General features: G+C 29.2%; 1 protein-coding gene across 1 annotated transcript; it reads left to right on the top strand.

Moving 5' to 3' along the window:
- Positions 1-19,039: 19,039 nt before the first annotated feature.
- LOC133309538 (WUSCHEL-related homeobox 6-like) lies at positions 19,040-20,694 on the top strand. Its single transcript, XM_061510321.1, has 3 exons — positions 19,040-19,328; positions 19,733-19,809; positions 20,293-20,694. The coding sequence occupies exons 1-3, from the start codon at positions 19,040-19,042 to the stop codon at positions 20,692-20,694; spliced, it is 768 nt and encodes a 255-aa protein (XP_061366305.1).
- The last annotated feature ends 371 nt before the right edge of the window (positions 20,695-21,065 follow it).

Below are 21,065 nucleotides of genomic sequence, written 5' to 3'. Positions count from 1 at the left end.
AAATGGTTTTTTACAAACCAAGAAATGGAGCTCGAATAATGCTTTAAAACTTAATATATGCTCAGCTCAATATCGTAGCTCACGACCTTGACCAATTAACTTGTTCATTAACTCAATTTGTTCCCCGCCCAGTTCTCCAACTCAATTCCGCAGCCACTCATTGGCGTAGCCACATTGTGGCTAGATGGGGCCCGCGCCCCTGCTGATTTTTTTAAAAAAGTTATTATTATATATAATTTTATAAGTAATTATTATTTGGCCTTTTCTAAAGTTAAAATTTGGTCCTATTATGCTCTCTTTCTCAGCTAATAGTCTAATACATTCTGAGTGGAGTTGGAAATCCTAACAGTGTCTTCGTATTTGCTTGCTATTCTCTAAAAGTTAGAAACCCTAATGGTATTTGCTCTTAAATTAGTGCTTTTTTATTCTGAAATTTTTCTAATTTTTCCCGTGATTGATTTTATTTTGTGAAGATATACTTGTTAGAGTGGAGTGTCTTTGAGTGTTTTGCTCTTTCATGTTTCCTTAAATATTTGATTCGGCTTTATGACTTTATACACTCTCTCTTGATAAATTATGAAATTATGCAGCATCTCGATGGCTTTTTAGATAAGTATGCTAGAATTCATAGTAAATTTTTTTCCTAATAAATTTGTGTAATTACGATAAATGTTTTAATAATTTGATGTGTCAAATTTTTTGGCCCCGACTAAAATAAAATCTTGGCTCCGCCACTGCAGCCACTCAACAAGTCCTACTCCGTGATAACATGGCGCGATATCTCGATTCAGCCCATTTCTCTTTTTTATTTTATTTTTTGTTAAACCATTAATAAATTCTTAATCAAGCACCACAATTATATCATTTCTTAACTAAGTACTTAAATTAAGAGGTGTATTGGATCATGATTTTAAAAGATTATTTTGAGATAAAAAATCTTATAGATTTTAGAATACTATCTAGAATTGTAGCAACTTTAAAAACTTTTTTAAAAGATTTTTTCTACAATCAATATTTTATAAATTCGATTTTAAAGGATTTTAATAGAATTTATAAGATTTGAAAGAACAATACGAACTTATAAGATTTTAAAAAATCATATGAATTTTTAACAAATATTCAAAATTACAAGAGTCAATAAAAAAATAACAAAGAAATGCAATGATATTAAAAAAAAAAAAACATAATATAATTTTCTAAATCAGTAATTTGATGTAACTTGATGTCCTACTAAGCAGCAGCTCTCTATATATCTATATTAGCCCTCCACGTATTAGCATATTCGTGTTCTTGCTTTTGAATTTGACCAACTAGAGAATTACCCGAGCGATGCCCGGGGGAAAAAGAACGAAATTGTTGTCGCTGTCGTTGGTTAATCATCGCACCGGTAAATCAACACATTCATCTTGTTATCAAGCTCTGAACGGTACTATGATGGAGGTATAAACATGAAGGAACAAGAAATAAAAAAACAAACCTGTTACTTGAGAATTATGTGAAATAAAAAAGAATTATCTTGCTATTTTGTGCTATTTTTGAACTTTAAAATGCCACAACATTCACACGGAACTTATAAATATCAACCACAAACAAATCTGCAACTCATGGGCATTGATTGTTATGTAAAACAAATATAGTTATGTACTTAATAATTCATTCTTTAAATATAACTACCAATGAACCTTCTCCTTTGTATTATTATTCAATATGATCCCGTCTTATTGTTTCAATCGTACACAAAATTTGCTACAAAATGAAATCAATTAATATACATGAAGAAAAAAAATTAAATGTTATGTTGATTGTTCATTTTGTTTAGATGCACTTTTATTTATCACAATATGATTGTTCATTTTATTTAGATGTTTGTTTCTGAAATATTTACAGCAGTAAATCTAATTATCTTAATCATACAAAGACGGGTTTGTTAGAGAATAGATATAAGGGGGGAAACGTGTTCGCGCGTGAGGTGTGTCTGCCCTCCGGGCCGAGCTCATTTTGCCATCTCTAATTGTCAACATTTTCTATCAACTTATAATAGATTTTTCGTATTTATCCATATAAAAAATGTTCTTATACTTACGTCTAGATTACTATGTATCTATTTTTTCTGTAGTTGTACCATATATATTAGATGAAGAGTTCAAAAATATTTGAGTTAGTACGTTTAATTTTATAACAAATATTTTATAGTTGAAGTTAAATGTGATAATATCAAAAGACCACTCATTTGCTTAATTACATAAGTATAAATAATTGTTCACAATATATATATATATAAACATTTATTTAATGCATCATATTTAATCTGAATAGGGTTAGTTTAGATGCTTCTTTTTAAAATATTTACAGCAATAAATCCAATGATCAGCCATAAAAAGATAGATTTGTTAGACAGTAAATATAAAAAAAAAATGTGTTGGTGGGCACTGGGCAGGGTGGCCTGGCCCTTCATGTCCCATTTTACCACCTCAAATTATCAACATTTTATATCAGCATGTAATAGATTTATATATTTAAAAATAATAAGTTATGTCTAATTCATATTTTAATGTCACATATAATTTTAAAAAAATTAAATATAACTAAGTGTAATTTTACTTTGATTTTAAGTATATATATTCAATTCATTTGTTTTCTTTCCAAAGAATTGGCTGGTATTACTCCACAATTCGATATCATGACTAATTTTGTTGATTATAAGTTTAATAATAACATCGGTTAAAAAAAAACTTCTTCCATTTGTTTAGGAAAAATTAAAATAATCATTAAATATTTTTAATTTTTAAAAAACATCAATAGTACAAGAATTAAAATAAGAAATAGAAATTTAATTATAAAAGAAGAAGGGCGAAATTTTAATTTAATTATAAAAAAATGTTGGCAGGCCAGTCCTCCAGACTGAATCCAGTTAGTAACCTCTAATTGTCAGCATTATATACTAGCAAGTAATAAGTTTTATATCTATCCACATAAAAAAAAAATTCATATAGTTGCATCAAAGTTTTTATATTTTATTTCAGAGATGGATATTCATTTATAACAATCAGAATTACAAAATAATAATAAATAATTATTTTTTTGCAAGGATTTGTGTCCGTAGTATTTTGAATTTTACAAATTTATATTTACAAAAATTGAAATCAGATTTAGAAATATAATTATAAAAGAGGAAGTACGAAATTTTAATTTAGTTAAAATAAGTTGGTGGGCCAGCCCTCCGAGCCGAGCTCAGTTTACCACCTCTAACTATTAACATGTAATATGTTTTTATATTTATCCAAAAAAAAAGTTCTTATAGCCGCATTTATATTTTTATATTTTATCTCAAATATGGACTTTCATTTATTACAATCACTTTTAAAATATAATAATAAATAGTTATTTTTTTGCAAGAATTTGAGTCGTTAGTATTTGGAATTTTACAAAAATTAAAATAGATTTATGAAATTAATTATAAAAAAAGAAGGATGAAATTTTAATTTAATTATAAAAATATGTTGGTGGACCGGCACTACGGGCCGAGCCCAGTTTGACTCCTCTAACTATTAGCATATAATATATTTTTATATTTATAAAAAAAGGCTCTTATAGTTGCGTCTAGGTTTTTATATTTTATCGCAGAGATGAACTTTCATTTATTACAATCAGATTTAAAAAATAATAATAAATAAATATTTTTTTGCAAGAATTTGTGTCGTTAGTATTTAAAATTTTAAAAATTTGCATTTACAAAAATTGAAGACAGATTTAGGAATCTAATTATAAAAGAAGAATAGTAGAATTTTAATTTAATTATAAAAATAAGTTGGTGGGTCAGTCCTTCGGACCGAACCCAGTTTGCCATCTCTAACTATCAGCATGTAATAGGTTTTTAAATTTATCCACATAAAAATATTCTTATAGTTGCGTTTAGATTTTTATATTTTATGTCAGAGATGGACTTTCATTTGTAACAGATTTAAAATAATAATAAATAAATATTTTTTACAACGATTTGTATCGTTAGCACTTAACTTTTTCAATGCATTATAAAATACACCATTGTTTAAAGAACCAAGTAACATCATTAGGTCTTTCCAAAACAATGTGGTATAAGTTGTTAGGAATTATATTTTTATATTTTCTGACAATGATTTTTTTTTCCTTTCCACAATGAGGAAGATAATTTATAGTGAGTCAAATTTAAAGTTTAAATTAGTTAATTTTTGTTTGAGCCAAGTTTAGAATTTAAATTTTAAAAATACAAACCAAGCGTTCAAAAAACAGTAAATATTTTATTTTTAAATTAGACGCTCAAAATCTTTTTATCCTTTTTAAACAAATATTAAAATTTAAAGTTTAAATTAGTTAGTTTTTGTTTGAGTCAAATTTAGAATTTAAAATTTAAAAATACAAACCAAGCATTCAAAAAACAATAAAAATTTTGTTTTTAAATTAGAAGCTCTAAATCCTTTTTAAACAGATATTAAAATTTAAAGTTCAAATTTGAAATAGTTTGAGTCAAATTTATATGAAATATTTTTGTTGAGAAATAAGTTTGTTGAAAATGCAGAGAAGGAAAAGGGTGTGAAATAAGTTTGACTCACTATAATATTAGGTCTTTTGAAAATAATGTGGTATAAGTTGTTAAGTGTAAGAACCTGCACCGTTAATTAAGGTATTTAATTAATTAATTATGCAAAAATAGGAAATGATTCCATAATTGACCCTAATAATTATTTATGAGGCTTAATTATTATAATAAGTGATTAAGAATGCTGAAAGTCGCTTTTCGGAAGAAAAGTGCAAATACCGGTTCTGCTAGTCGGTATAAATGCGTGCCGAAAAAGTATCCCGAAAAATCAATGTAAGTTCATGATAATTACTAGAATAATATGTAGGACTTGTAAAACGAGTTTCAAGTCCAGATAATGAGAACTGGTGCTAGAAACCGGTACTGGCTGGAAAAAGCGCGTACCGGAAAGGTGCTCAGAAAAATATAAGAAAAATATGTTAATTCTTAGAAAATTATTTAGTTTCATAATCCAAAGTTTGGGATTAAAATGCGAAGCGTAGCAATTAAAGTTAATACTGTGTGTTTAAGTGTGTTTGGACTATAAATACTCCTATTATGGGCACAAAATCCTAGGATCAGATTTCTATACGTGAGTTGGGGATGACCATTTGCTGGTTACTGTTCCATTGGCTTTCCCTTCCATTTCTTGAGCCAAGTTGTGATCTTTCTTGAGTTTCTTCACATTTCCACCTTGTAAACACTTGGGAGCAGCCTTGTGGGAGTGAAAGGAGGGTCTCTTCTGAGTCTTAGCCACTATTTGAGTCAGTCTTGAGGGCTGAGTTTGGAGGTTGAGTAGTGGAAGCCTTGGTCTTGCCATTTGTGAACTCCAAGTGTCTATCTTTGTGGAGAAATGAGCCATCTTGTTGTGCATTTTCTTGCACCTTTTTAGTCATAATTGTGAGGGGTTGTGTTGAGCTCCAAGAGCATCTCCCTCTGCTGTTTTTGAGTTTTAAGGCTTAAAAATGGTACCTTGATGCATCTAATGACTAAAAGATGATAACTTGTTGGGTAATGTTGAACACGCCTAGAAATGCATGATTAGATGTTTAAAATCGGTAAAAAGGGAACCTTTTAGGGATATCTTCACGAAAATGCAGAAACTGCATTCTGTCGTGAAATATCCGGATATTTGTCGAACAGATATCCGGATATTTTATATCCGGATATGTGGTTTTGGGATATCCGGATATTGGATATCCGGTTATGTGAATCTGTATATTCGGATATTGCATATCAGGATATGGTCCCGAGGAATATCCGAATATTCTGGGATTTCGCAGAACAGTAGCTGTGCTGTGCATACAGTAGGCTATTGGGGGTTTGTAGACTCTAGATTGATGAAGTTGAACTTATGTTTTTAATGGATTAAGCCAGAATCATGGGATTAAGGGCTTGTGGCTTTGTTAGAAGCTTTAAGATTTGAAAACGTAATGAGAAGGCGTTGTCTTTAATTTGTATGCATGTGTACATGTTTATTGATTTATATTTGGTCCATATCAGATTGTGATCTGCTGTGATTGGACTTTGAGCTTGTGGCATTGGATAGCTGGCTTAGAGGTAAGCTTTTGTGTCCTCGGTTTAGCCATGTTGTGGTTCCACAATGTCCCATGGGGATATGGTATATGCATGCTGTGTTACATGCTTTTGATGTTTTGGAAATGTTGTTGAGCTATTATATGTTAGTGCCTTGTTGATATGCATGGAGGTGTTCCACCTATACGGTAAGCCTGAGTATGTGGAACATACAAGAGGGTGAGGCTGTGGGTGAGGTGCAAGCGGTGTTCTTTGTACTACATGTAGGGAATAGACGTATTCCTACATTTCTATGGCCAGTAGATAGTGATTACACACATGCTATAGATATCTGTTGCACTACATAGTTTTGGAACTGATAATGATATATATGCTTTTTGAACTTATATTGCACGTGTAAGAGAGCTTGGGGTGGAAGATCCTTGAGAACCCCTTGTCTTACTGAGATTTCTAGTTTAGAGATCTCACCCCATGTTTGGAGAATGCTTATTTTAGGGTCAGGTAATGTTGAGACCTCAGGCGGCAAGAGGCCGGAGCTGAGTTAGATTGCTGTTAGATTATGCTGACATGATTGGATGCTGGATTTGCATGCTGCTTTTATGCTTATAGCTTCAGTTTATGTTTTGGAGTTTGATGTTGAGACTTGTTGTTTACTATGTTTATTTGGTGAGCATGAGGATTGTTCATGACACATAGTATTATTATGTCTTGATTATGTCTTGAGTCTTTTGGAGTTGTAATAATGTATCAGGATATTGTCCGGATTACTTGATGTAATGCCGTGATTTAGATACACACTTTATCTATATATTGAGGTATTTCAGTAGATGTCTTATTGCAATTTACATACAGGCGATATTTTATGAAATTGATTAAGTAATCAAGTTGGTAATTGATAATGACGTCATAATTGAGAAGAAAAAGAATATTTCGTATTTTTAATTAAGCATCGCTTAATACGATGTAATGTTAATATTCCGAGTATACATGGGGTGTTACATTAAGAATTATATGGCTATATTTTCTGACAATGATTTGATTTTTTTCCTTGCCAAAATAAGGAAAATAATCTATAGTGAGTCAAATTTAAAATTTAAAATAGTTAATTTTTGTTTGAGTCAAATTTAGAATTTAAATTTTAAAAATACAAACCGAGCGTTCAAAAAATAGTAAATTTTTTGTTTTTAAATTAGACGCTCGAAATCCTTTATATCCTTTTTAAACAGATATTAAAATTTAAAGTTCAAAATTGAAATGGTTTGAGTAAAATTTAGAATTTAAATTTTAAAAACACAAACCAAGCATTCAAAAAAGAGTAAATATTTTGTTTTTAAATTAGACGCTCGAAATTCTTTTTATCTTTTTTAAAAATGATATTAAAATTTAAAGTTTAAATTTGTTAGTTTCTGTTTAAGTCAAATTTAGAATTTAAATTTTAAAAATACAAAATTCAAAAAACTGTAAATTTTTTATTTTTAAATTAGACGCTCGAAATCCTTTTTATCCATTTGAAACAGATATTAAAATTTAAAGTTTAAATTAGTTAGTTTTTGTTTGAGTCAAATTTAGAATTTTAATTTTAAAAATACAAACCAAGCGTTCAAAAAACAGTAAATCTTTTGTTTTTAACTTAGGGGTTCGTTTTCTCTGCAGATACTAAAGATAATTTATCTGCAGTAAGCCTAATACGACGTCGTTTTAGAGCAAAAATTATGGTATTTTTGTAATTTTAATTTATTTCAGGGTTATAATAGTCTTTGTATTTATAATTTTTTAAGATTTTAATATCAAAACGACGTCGTTTTGGGAATAATTGCAGATAACTTATCTGTATTAACTGCAGAAATATTTTTCCCTTATATTAGACGCTCAAAATCCTTTTTATCCTTTTTAAATAGATATTAAAATTTAAAGTTTAAATTAGTTAGTTTTTGTTCGAGTCAAATTTAGAATTTAAATTTTAAAAATACAAATCAAGCGTTCAAAAATAGTAAATATTTTGTTTTTATATTAGACGCTTGAAAAAAATTTTATCCTTTTGAACCGATATTAAAATTTAAAGTTTGAATTAGTTAGTTTTTATTTGAGTCAAATTTAGAATTTAAATTTTAAAAATACAAACCAAGCGTTCAAAAAACAGTAAATATTTTATTTTTAACTTAGACGCTCGAAATCCTTTTTATCCTTTTTAAACAGATATTAAAATTTAAAGTTTAAATTTGTTAGTTTTTGTTTGAGTCAAATTTAGAATTTAAATTTTAAAAATACAAACGAAGCGTTCAAAAAAAAATAAATATTTTGTTTTTAAATTAGACGCTCGAAATCCTTTTTATCCTTTTTAAACAGATATTAAAATTTAAAGTTTAAATTAGTTTGTTTTTGTTTGAGTCAAATTTAGAATTTAAATTTTAAAAATTCAAACCAAGCGTTAAAAAAATAGTTAATTTTTTCTTTTTAAATTAGACGCTCGAAATCTTTTTTATCCTTTTTAAACAGATATTAAAATTTAAAGTTTAAATTTGAAATGGTTTGAGTCAAATTTATATGAAATGTTTTAGTTAAGAAATAAGTTTGTTGAAAATGTAGAGAAGGAAAATGGTGTGAAATAAGTTTGAGTCACTATAAATTGTTAATATGAGGTATTTCCAAAACAATGTGGTATAAGTTGTTAAGAATTATATGGCTATATTTTCTGACAATGATTTGTTTTTTTTTTGCTTGCCACAATGAGAAAAATAATTTATAGTGAGTCAAATTTAAAGTTTAAATTAGTTAGTTTTTGTTGGGAGTCAAATTTAGAATTTAAATTTTAAAAATACAAACCAAGCGTTCAAAAAACAGTAAATTTTTTGTTTTTAAATTAGATGCTCCGAATCCTTTTTAAAGAGATATTAAAATTTAAAGTTTACATTTGAAATGGTTTGAGTCAAATTTATATGAAATATTTTTGTTGAGAAATAAGTTTGTTGAAAATGTAGAGAAGGAAAAGGGTGTGAAATAAGTTTGACTCACTATAAATTGTTAATATTAGGTCTTCCAAAACAATATGGTATAAGTTGTTTAGAATTATATGGATATATTTTCTGACAATGATTTATTTTTTTTCCTTGCCATAATGAGGAAGATAATTTATAGTGAGTCAAATTTAAAGTTTAAATTAGTTAGTTTTGGTTTAAGTCAAATTTAGAATTTAAATTTTAAAAATACAAACCAAGCGTTTAAAAAGTAGTAAATTTTTTGTTTTTAAATTAGACGCTCGAAATCCTTTTTATCCTTTTTAAACAGATATTAAAATTTAAAGTTTAAATTAGTTTAGTTTTATTTGAGTCAAATTTAGAATTTAAATTTGAAAAATACAAACCAAGCGTTTAATGCATTACATTGGGTATTATTTTTTTTATAAATTATTAATATTAGGTCTTTCGAATTTTGAGATGCATCAACAGATTAGAAATTCTTTTACCCTTTTGTATTATTATTATGTTTTCGATTTTTTTTTTTTGAAAAAAATTCTTGAATATTCACTTTTTTTAAATGATATTGATTTCAAGGCTAATTATGGTAAATTTATTAGAAGATAAAAAGTTTCATATGCCTGTATTATATTTTGGAATTGAAGAGCCATCAATTTCTCTTCTAGTTCATATTCTCAACATGAGCATACAAAACAGAGCGTTTCAATGCTTAATTAAATTGAATTAGGCTAGGCACTTATACAATAGGCACAAACAAAATTAAAAAAAGTATAAGGATAAATTAATAGTGATAATTAAAGAAAAAAATTCCTAAAAGAAAAATCGCTTTGAAACTATGTTGTTGGGTTGCACTGGTCTAGCATCTGACACACTTCAACATTCTTTGAAGAAATAGAAGATGGTTTTATGAGGTCAAAGTAGTATCATTTCTATCCAACTCATCACTCCCATCGTCACGGTAAGCATATCTGTCAAGAACAGACATAAATTAAAGAACATCAACAACAATACGAAACAAATTATGTATGGTGAGAAAGAATAGAAGGAAAAGCTCATCTTGCTCTTGCAGACATTAAAGATAGAAAATATAAAAACTTTAAGATAAAGGAGAAATTTTTACCGTGTTGAATTTTTGGATGGTGCTCAAAAAGCACAGATAACACACAGGATTGAAAAAGACAGAACTTGCCAAAATGCTGGGATGATCCACGCATTATGCCATTGCTCGTTGTATACTTTAAAGTTAAGACATTTTATTATATCATTTCATTAATTCATGATATTAGATTATGGAGAAAATACTTGTAGAAGAAAAGAGATAGAGAAGAATGTCATACCTTCCTCTGAGGAAGTACAAAAGCAATATCCTAGAGATTCCAAATCATCCCGTCAGTTTTGTTCTACAACAAAGCTGCAAAAAAAAAAAGCAAAAATATTGCATGTTCATGTGATAGAACAACAATCTGAGAAGATGAAGAAGATAAACACATAGATAAGAGAAGAAATATGTGCACAAAAGTTAATTACCAAATGAAAAAACCAATAACACATATTCTATTTATACACAAAATATTTGCATTTTTTACAAAATATTTTTGTTTTTTTAATGATTATTTTTTAACAAAAAAAATAATGGGATAATAAATGAGCTGTCTGCCACCAACAATTGTTCAAATATTTTCCCACCCTTTAAAATTCAAATTCAAAATTGAAAACCAAGATTTCAGAAAGTAGCGGAACATTAAATGAGTTGTCTGCAACCAACAATTATTGTTAACATATTTTTCAATTGAATTTAATTACAAATTCGATTTTATTTAATATATTTTTATTTTTATTCTTTTTTACCAAAGAAGAAAATGTTTTAAATATTTCGTAGTGTGAACACAAAGCTGAAAGTGAAGGAGAAAATGACACGTCAGCAAACTTGCCAAAGAATGAATTTCCTTTAGAATATTAGATTAGATGGATTGAAAATTATCTTCTTCATTTAGTATCAGAGATATGCATATATGATTATAAGACCCCACAAATTTTTTTATTTATTAAAATAATTCAAAATTTACATATAGAACCTTGGGTTTTTGTTCTACGGGATGAGAGTTTTATAATCACATTATCATATGTATATTTTCATTGAGTATTTTAAGAAAATTTTGAATATGAATTTCTTGGTTTTATTACATGAAAGTTTAGGAATTTTTTTTGAATTATTTCCAATTGATTTTGAAAAATATGTTTTTAGTGATTTATTGACACAAAAATTGATTGAAATTGTTTCCTATAGCGAAAAATTTTGTTCATGAATGTATTGTTACGAAACATAGAATTTATATTATGAAAGTTTGTTTGGGGGGTTTTGTTCCCTGTTGTTTAAATAGATATTGTTTAAACAATCTTTCTTTAAATATATCTTGTTTCATTGATGTAAAACAAAAATTCGTTTGGGGGGCTTTTGTTCCCTTTCATTTTCTCATTGTTTTATGTTTTTTTAATACAAAAATCACATATTTTTGTGCTAAGAAAAATCACGACCTATAGCCTTGAAAAATGGTTTTTTAAACTTCCAGAAGATCTCAAACATTTTTTATTTTTTAGATGTATTAGATAGGGGTGCAAATAGCCAAATAGGTTAGGTTAGGCTAGGATTTAACTTAAATATCGTAGCTTGTGTAAAAAACTTTAGGCATGACCTGGCTTGTTACCCTCGTGTAGGCCTAAATTATAAGTTTGGTTTGACTTATATTTAAAAACAAAAGCCTTGGCCTAGGCCTTTTAATCTGTTTAAGCTTATTAAACATTCAATAATTAAAATAATATTACTTTATTATTAAATAATAAATTTAATTGTTTAATTTAGTATAAATAATGATACAGGTCGGCTCGTAGGTTTATAGGTCTGATATGTAAAAAAAAGTCTACGACCTACTTCTTAAGTATAATTTTTTAAAAGCCTAGGCCTTCTATATTTGACTATATGTAATCAGCCAAACCTAACCTAATATAGGCTAGGTCGTAGGCCCCTGTAGGCCGACCTATCCCATTTACACCCCTAGTATTAGACTAGAATCTTGTTGGGTTGTTGTTTCTATGTTGGTTTGTGATGAACATCATTCAAAAATCTACTTCTTTTGAGTTTTGATGAAGCTCCCATGGCGAAACCCGGTTTCAAGTGAGTCGACCCCCCAAAGAAAGAAGAAGACACTGCAATAGAGAAATCTCAAGAAATCCTAGAGGTTAGAGTGAGATTGTGAAAGAGACATTCTATTTATACTTCTCACTAAAAAGTCTCACGAAATCCACACTAATAAAAAATCCACTAAAATCGTCAGATTTTTAAATACCAAAAGATTATTTTTTCCTTTGTTTAAAATCCTGATTGAATACCACCGGATTTGGACAGACTCTAAAACAATCTTTAAAAAATCATAATCGAATACCACATGACATTTTTTCAATCCTTTAAAATCCTAACTGATTATCAATAGAATTTTTTGTCCAAAAATAATTCTTTAAAATCTCAATTCAATACACCTCATAAGTTATTATTTACCATGTTTAAAAATGTATATACATATATATATATGGTAAAATCATTTCTTCGACTGCTGGACGTCTAGCAATAAATCTTACACCATTGATCAATTATGATTCCCCGTATTTAATGCTTTCACCTAACTTTGTATGATTATGATTTCCGTAAAGCCATATATATATAGAGAGAAAAATATTTCTCAAGCAGCTTGATATAAGTTTATCTCCGGCTACCCCAAAATTACGTCGTTTTATTTATTTATTTTCTTATATTAATTGATTCACCTTTGAATGGTTATGATTCCTTTTTTTTCTCTTTTTCTTTATCACCATTGATCCAAATTTGTACAGTTATGATTTAGTAGCCGGAGATAAGATTATCTCAAGCAGCTTGAGAAACGATAAGCCCATATATATATATATGGAGAGAGAGAGAGAGAATACTTTGTTATCGGTGTCAAACAAAAAAAATTGATACCAAATCTTAACCGTTAATTTTCGTGAATCTAACGGTTATAATTATTGGGTCACACTTATTAATTAATTATTAATTTTCAATATGTTTGTGTGTGTATGGCTTTAATATTTCTACAGTGAATGCAGATAAGTTATCTACATTCACTCCTAAAACGACAATATTTTGAGCTCAATGCAGATAACTTATCTGTATTTACTGCAAAAAAATGAACCATATATATATATATATATATATATATATATATATATATATGTGTGTGTGTGTGTGTACACTTAAGATATATCAATATTTAAATAGAGACTTCTAACCAAGAGTATTTAATATATATATATATATATATATATATATATATGTTAAATATATATTTAATCAATATTTAAATATAAAATATTTCGTTGCGAATAGTGACGTAATTTTCGACGAAAATCCAATTCCAAAAGAATAGAGACGAAATTTATCGACGAAAAACAAATTTAGTCAAAAAAATTCAATAGAAACTTAATTGCGTCGAAATTTTTTACGGAAACATTTTCTACAGAATTCTTATTTCCGTCAAAAGTTTCGACGGAATTGTTTTTAGTCGAAAATAGTAAAATAAAAACAGAATCCGCGGGAAACCTCATTAGCCAGAATAATTTAATATTTTCAGGGGGAAAATTTTCGGTCAAAATTTTCAGTGGAATTTTTCCGTCAAAATTTGAACCAAAATAAAAAATGTGCTGAAAATTTCGAATAAAAACACAATCCTCGTGAAACATCTTTAGCCAATGGGAACGCTTGAATAATTTAATATTTTCGACGAAATTTTCTCGTTGAAATTTGCAACATAATTTTATCGTCAAAAATTTTGAATAAAAACACAATCCTCGTGAAATCTTATTAGCCAATAGAAACGCTTCAATAATTTAATATTTTCAACGAAAATTTTTTGTTGAACATATTGAATGAAAAAACATTTCGCATGAAACCTCATTAGCCAATGAGAATACTTGAATAATTTTATATTTTCGACAGAATTTCTATCATTTGTAAAAGAAAAATTCTGTCGAAAATGTGTCTATTTGTAGCAGTGCTTGGCATTGACTGATGTTCAAAAATGGTTGACTTCCTATTTATGTAACTATGGAAATAATAGAGAATTATGAAAATAACAGCTTCTTCCATAGCTGGCGCTAGGTGATTTTTTTTCAGAAATTGATGTTTGGCACAAGTTAAAAATATTTTCTGGCTCTGTCAGTGTTTATTCATGAACCAAGTCAATAACCTATGTGTAAGTTAAATATTAAAATTTATATACTGCAAACCATTGTATCCTTGTAATTAATAGGTAGTAGTTTCTGGACCGTTCGATTTCATCAAGGACCCCAAAAAAAGAGAGAGAAAAAAGACTTTTGTCAGACTGAAGCTTAATCGTATGGTCTCTGATCGTAGCACAATTTGTTTTGAGACAAATTAACAAACCGCCCCAAACTATGATGACTAGCAATTCCATAACTTCTGGTGACAAGACACTATAAGCTTAGAGAGCCATTTATCAAACGATCCTTCATCAATGTACATTGTCGATTGAGCAAATAATAAGGGCTTGATCAACATTCCTTTATGGTCAACTTGGTTTGATAAACTTGTCCAACAAGAAATTTCAAGTTTGTTCCTATCACCATTGTTCATTTTGATGAGTTAAAAGAGAAACCCCTTTTAACAATCTTTAACAGTTCAACTTCGGGAATTTGTGGTGATTTCTTTCTCTTTTTCTTTAGTAGATTGTGGTGATTTCTTTACCTGACTCAGTGACTCCCTTTGAATTTTCCAGTCTTATTCCACGTCCCAAAACGTTGTGCTCTTTTTTTTTTTTTGGCTAAAATTGACTATTGTCTCTTTTTTTACCGTAATGTGAAACTGGTGCACAATAAATTTAGAGAATTCGGTATTTTTAGAGTTTTAATTATGAGTGTGAGCAAATATTACCATAAAAATATATGCTTCTTGTACATTGCTTATATCTCACATCTCACACTAAAAATAGGTGGTAGAATCAAAAGCGTTAGTGTGAGAAAAATGAAATAGAATCAACTATAATTAGATAATAAAAACTGAACAAATATAATTTTTTTTTTTTTTGATAACAACAAATATAATATTATTCATACTACAATATGAAAGTATTGTTGTCTAAAAAACAGTGTGTATTAATTAACCCCTTTTTTTTTAATACACTAATCTTAACTTTCCAGCACCATTAATTCTGCTCACTATAATAACGGCCAAAATATACGTTGATTTTATGCTTGACATTCACACTTTCCCGGTAAGCCTGCTTTCAACCGCAGAACAACATATGAAATAATCAACTGGTAGTTTCCAACGAGAGCACAAAAATCATTTACACTTTTGATAATCTTTAGTGTGAGTCGCTATGTAGATAATAACTAGGAAGTCATTAAATTGTGTTTTTTAATAGCATACTTAAATTCTGCGTAATCTTGTCAAACGATTATCCAACATTTGTGTAGTCAGTGAGGAAGATGAAATACATATTAATATATATATGAAAATCCTTTTGTTATATTGCAGAAAAAAAATTATCTCATGTAAAAAAAAAAATAACTATGTACTACGGATAATACATAATTATAATATTAAGCTACTTTATTTTTTTCTTTCATTAGACATTGTCGGCTCACGTGGTGGAGAGAAAATAGATAATTTTATCATTATAACTATGTATTAACTGTATTATGTACTTATTATTTTTTCCTATCAAATAATTTTTTTTCTAGCAAAATCAGAAAAATGAAACCCGTATATAATAGTTTAATGCTACAGTTACAAAAAGTTGAAAAACAAATTAAAACTTGTACGTTCTTTCTTCCATCATATTGAGTTATTGGCCTCCAAATATGAGGTCATATCCTATATCCTGTACGCAAATCAACAGCTTTATCTTGTATATTTTCGTTTGTCTAAAAGTTGTCTGTCCAAACATAAGTTCATCTCATATTCCGATAAAAAAAATTTAAAAATAAATAATTTGACGAGGTCTCGCCACTCCTTCAAGTGTGAGACTATTCAATACATTTTTAAGCATAAATAACTGAATAACTCTAATGCAACGATATTATTGACGTTGTAAGAGATGGTCGGGGGACATGGAAACACCTATCTAATGTTCATTCAATAGTTAATCAGTTTTCAAACTTGAGACACAATGTAGACAACAGTTTGTGTTTGAGGTTGGCTATGGTATGAGTTAGGGGCAGTTATATAGCTAGTATTTACTTCTATAGGGTACAAAGCTAGTATCTATTCAACAAGTGAAATATGCAGCCATGTCTTAATTATATGATAAAGTTTTTTCTTTGCATTCAATAAGCATGCATGCACTATAGTACCTTCTCAATGTGCTCTACACGCAAACTTAATTTTATGAGGCTGCACGTTGACAAAAAAATACTCGTGATAATTTGATTGATATACAAAGAAAAATCTGACTTTTTTTTACACTCGGTTGTCTTTGTATATTCTTATGTAAAATGTAAATCTATAGAGTATCATTTTATTTTATTTTTTGTACACAGAGTATCATTTTAGATATATCTTAAATAGAGTGCATATAGTGCATTTAGTTAACAATGCTATATTTATAGTTTTATAGTTTTCGGTGTCCTGATAAAACAAAAAACAGGAGCTCTGAATGTCATTATAAAAATTAAAAAGCATCCCTATAAATACAAAAAATAAAATAAAAATCCTGCAAAGTCAGTACTTGAGTTCAACTTTAAGCAATTCATTGCCAGTCAATATGTAATTTTACTATAAATCTTCGTTGATGTTTTTTGACCTTGCATTGCGTTGAGCCTTTATCTAAACTAAATAAATTTTTGTGTAAAAAAATAATTATTGCCTAAGATCAAAGGCTGCATATATGATTATATTATATTACTAAAATTGTGATCTCGATTTTAAGATTGTAGATTACTAAAACCATGAAAGAGTTGCTATAGATTGATTTAATATGCAGCTTCTCTCAAGAAAACTGTATTTTAGGAGGCTTCCAAACAATGGCGAGCCAGAGAAATTTGTCAGGAGTGGCAAAATTACAACGTATATTCTTTTGTCTTTACAACTATCTATATAACTAAGAAAGTAGAAATAGTGTTCACAAAAAAAAAACAAAAATTTCCATGTATTTTGAAGGTAGGCTATCCCTAATTATATGACCAAAAAATACAAAATTATGCTCAAATATAAAGATTCGTATAAATTTGTAGTGGACGGTCACTCTCCCCTCATTACTCCGTTGCTTCCAAAATACTATAGGGAAGATTATATTTACAAATTTTTTGTTTACAAACTATAGTAAATATGATCTGTCATACTTCAATCAATTAAGAGTCTATGACCGGTCATACTTAGTGTAATTTGTAAAAAAAAATTGTAAACAGATCATTCCCCAAATACTATTGCTAAATATATTGTCTAAAATTAGTAAAAATAAGCAGATTTTTAAACCATTTGATGTCCTCAACAAATTAATTTGCTCTAGCTTCTCAAGTGAAAACTTAATGCAAGAAATTCTAATGCAAAGATTCTTAATTTAGATTAGAAAAACAGCAAGCATGAAACCAGAAAAGTCATAAAAAATGGTATCAATTCAAAGGATTTCAAAAATAAGCCTTCTTGAATATTTTGCCTTCAGTGACTGCCATGATATCTTGCTTTATAATTATACGTTTCTCCAAACATGCCTTCAATTAGAGCTACGTTAGCTCAAATTTATTCAAGTTTAGGGAAAGGAAATATTTGGAATGAATTGGAAGAAATAATGAGCAAATATTTTATCAATGGAAATGTACATCGTGGCCAATTAGATTGGTTTAAATGTTTTCTTCACCTATTTAAGGGGAACCTTTGTAAAAGCACAACATGTTTGATCACAATATGGTTGGAGTTGTTTATTGTTTAGCAAGTTTTAGATAATTCTTTTTTTCCAATTATAGGTGTTAAAGTTGTGATTGTCCAAAAGTGCAGTGTGCATAAACAGTGTCAACTGTCCGGAACAAGACAAAGCAAAGAGAGGCACACATAAGAAACAGGTTTTCATTTGTGTACTTGTAAGTTGTGTGTCTCAAATAGTGAGATGGAGAGATCTTGAACCTCTTGAGAAAAACTTTTTTGAATGAGGAGAAAGGAAGAGTGAGAGAAAAATTAGGAAAGAGGAGACATGGGGAAGAAGCAACTTTAATAACATGATATTATCATCATCATCATCATGCTGTACGTGCCCTTTTTCAGAAACACCTTCACTCTCCACATCTCTCAGAAATCCACACTTTCCATTTTCCACTTCTCTCTTCTTTCTATCTCTCTCCTTCTCATGTATTTAATATATACTTGGTTTCTGTGTTATTACTAATTGTATGTTATACGTATTGGTCAACTCTTTTTGTTGCTTGCTGCTTCACCTAAAGCTTTTACTACAACGTTCTTTCTTCCTATAAATACAGTGTTCTTTGTGCTCCTTTCCTCAACTTCATCTCCATTATTCCCTCACTATCTTTCTCCCACAAAAACAGTGTTCCCTATGTGCAATATTTAAACAAAGACCTTTTAGTTATAGAAAGTGATTTGATTCTAACCTCAAAACATGTCTGATTCAATTAGTAACTTTCACTTTACCACTCAAAATTCCACCCATGCAGCTCCAAAAATCACTACAAACTCCTCAATAGCCCAACCTTATTGTATTTGCACACACTGTAACCATCTCCTCACCTTCAATCACCATGTTGGTAAGCCAAATTTTCTTAAATATCTAATATTATAGGCTTTCTTTTATTAATGTAAATAACATTCATATGGTCATTTTTCTTCTATATATATATATATAGGTCTGCTAAGAAATTAATCTGACCAGATTGTGAAGTATGAACTAAACAATTATCTTAACTATTTTTCTTCATGTCTTATTCTAAAGCTAATGTAGCAGAGCAAGGGACAAATAACACAGGGTCCCAACAAAGCTCAAGGTGGAGTCCAACACCAGTTCAATTACTTGTTCTTGAGGAATTGTATAGGCAGGGAACAAAGACACCATCAGCAGAACAAATCCAGCAAATAGCATCACAGTTGCGCCAGTTTGGGAAGATTGAAGGGAAGAACGTGTTCTATTGGTTCCAAAATCACAAAGCAAGAGAGCGTCAAAAACGTCGTCGCAGGGAGATGGAGGAATATGCTTCTTCCACTCAAGGTAACAAAGTTCAGTATATACGTTATGGGAAATCAGAAAAATCAAGAGGGTAACGTTTTGGCCTTTGGGGCTAATCAAGGTTTTTTCTTTTTTCTTTTTTTTGAGTAATCTCAAATGTCTCCTCCGACTATAACCGAAGATTAATCTCCATCGAACATTGTCGGACTTTTTCAAGTACTGCTCTTCCAAAAAGTTTTTTTTTTTTTTTTTTGGGACTCGAACACGAGATTTCTAATTAAGGTCATGCTCCTTATCACCTTGGTATTCAAGTTTCTTTTAGTGGTCAAAAGATTCCTATGTTACACTGATGATTACAACAAAGAGAGAGAAAGGTTTTATCAGTTTTTTTTTTAAGTATGCAAGATTTGACGTTGAATTTTGGGGTGTTTGGATTTTGGGTACAGGGTTGAAAGAGACAGGTTGTGAAGTTAAAGAGACAAAGAAATGGGCGCCCACTTCAAACTGCAGTGGACATGCAGAGGTCTGTAATTACTCTTGGCTTTGTTCATAGTACAATTACAACATTTTATTCACCTTTGTTAAGCAAAGATACCCTAAAGATTATAGGACAACAATAATAGGGTTTAATTATTTGTTCAGAAGGTCAAATAGAAGGTAAATCCAAGAAGAAGGGAAAAAAAAACTTAATATTAATGAGAAATAAGAAAGAAGTGGAAGAAAACAACAAGAGCTTTTGTATGTTGGAAAAAAGGAGAGGTTTCAAAAGCTGCTTTTTTAACTTTCTGTTGGGGCTGTTTTATGCTATTGTTCAGACTTTCTTGGATTTGTGAATTGAATATGAATTATTTTTATTTTTTTTGAAGTAGAATATGAATTATATCAAACCATCACAACACAACACACACACACACACTCTCTTGCTCTATCAATATTCTTCCCCCTTTTTTTAGTTTTAATTTTAAATTGTTTTTACTTTTCAACTTTTACTATCTGTAATTTGCAGGAATCTGTTGTACTGGATATAGCAGAAAAGGGATCTAATGGGTGGACTCAACTTGAGGAGAGAGGAATACAAGTTTTGAAGAGAAACATAGCAGAAAGGCAAACTAGGTGCCAAAATATGGAGATTTCATGCTTCCCTCCCATTACTATGGCAGCTACAACTTCAGTAGCAGCAAACAGAACACTTAACAAACAACTTTTTTGTAAGTTACCTTCCGTACTCAACAGAGAAAGCTTCAACTATTATGATGAAGAAAATATTGCTGATCCTCGGACCCTTGACCTTTTTCCACTTAAGAGGGATGACCAAGAGATGAAATCTAAGTTCTGTGCTAATGCTTCTTCTATGGACACTGAAATCGCTTGCAACAAGTTTTTTGAGTTTTTTCCTTTAAGAAACTGAAGGGATCAGCTATGTGATTTACAATTTTCTCTCTTGCGAGTCAGTGATCATGCATGTAGAAGTTGCAGCATTTCAATGAACCTAATGTTTTTGTCTTGTTCACTTCATTTCTTTTCTATTTAGAGAGATTGCTATCCTCATCTTTAATCATAAACTCAATATATTTTGCTCTCCTTTTACGTAGATAATGATAAGCAAACAAGGGTAGTTTTTTGTGCACGTCGAAGATGTTTGAAAATGTCAACATGTAATTATTAAAGAAAACAAAAAGGTAATTAAACCTTAAGCAAGGAAGTAGGAACACCTATATTGACAAGCTTTATATACTAGGTAATTTTCTGGTGTGTGTGTAAATTCCTTGATTAGAATTA

Source organism: Gastrolobium bilobum, unplaced genomic scaffold (genome assembly GCF_033153095.1).
Source record: "Gastrolobium bilobum isolate Gb01-03AN ecotype WA unplaced genomic scaffold, APGP_CSIRO_Gbil_v1 utg17271, whole genome shotgun sequence".
Classification (NCBI taxonomy): domain Eukaryota; kingdom Viridiplantae; phylum Streptophyta; class Magnoliopsida; order Fabales; family Fabaceae; genus Gastrolobium; species Gastrolobium bilobum.
This window is presented reverse-complemented; position numbering and strand designations above follow the sequence as displayed.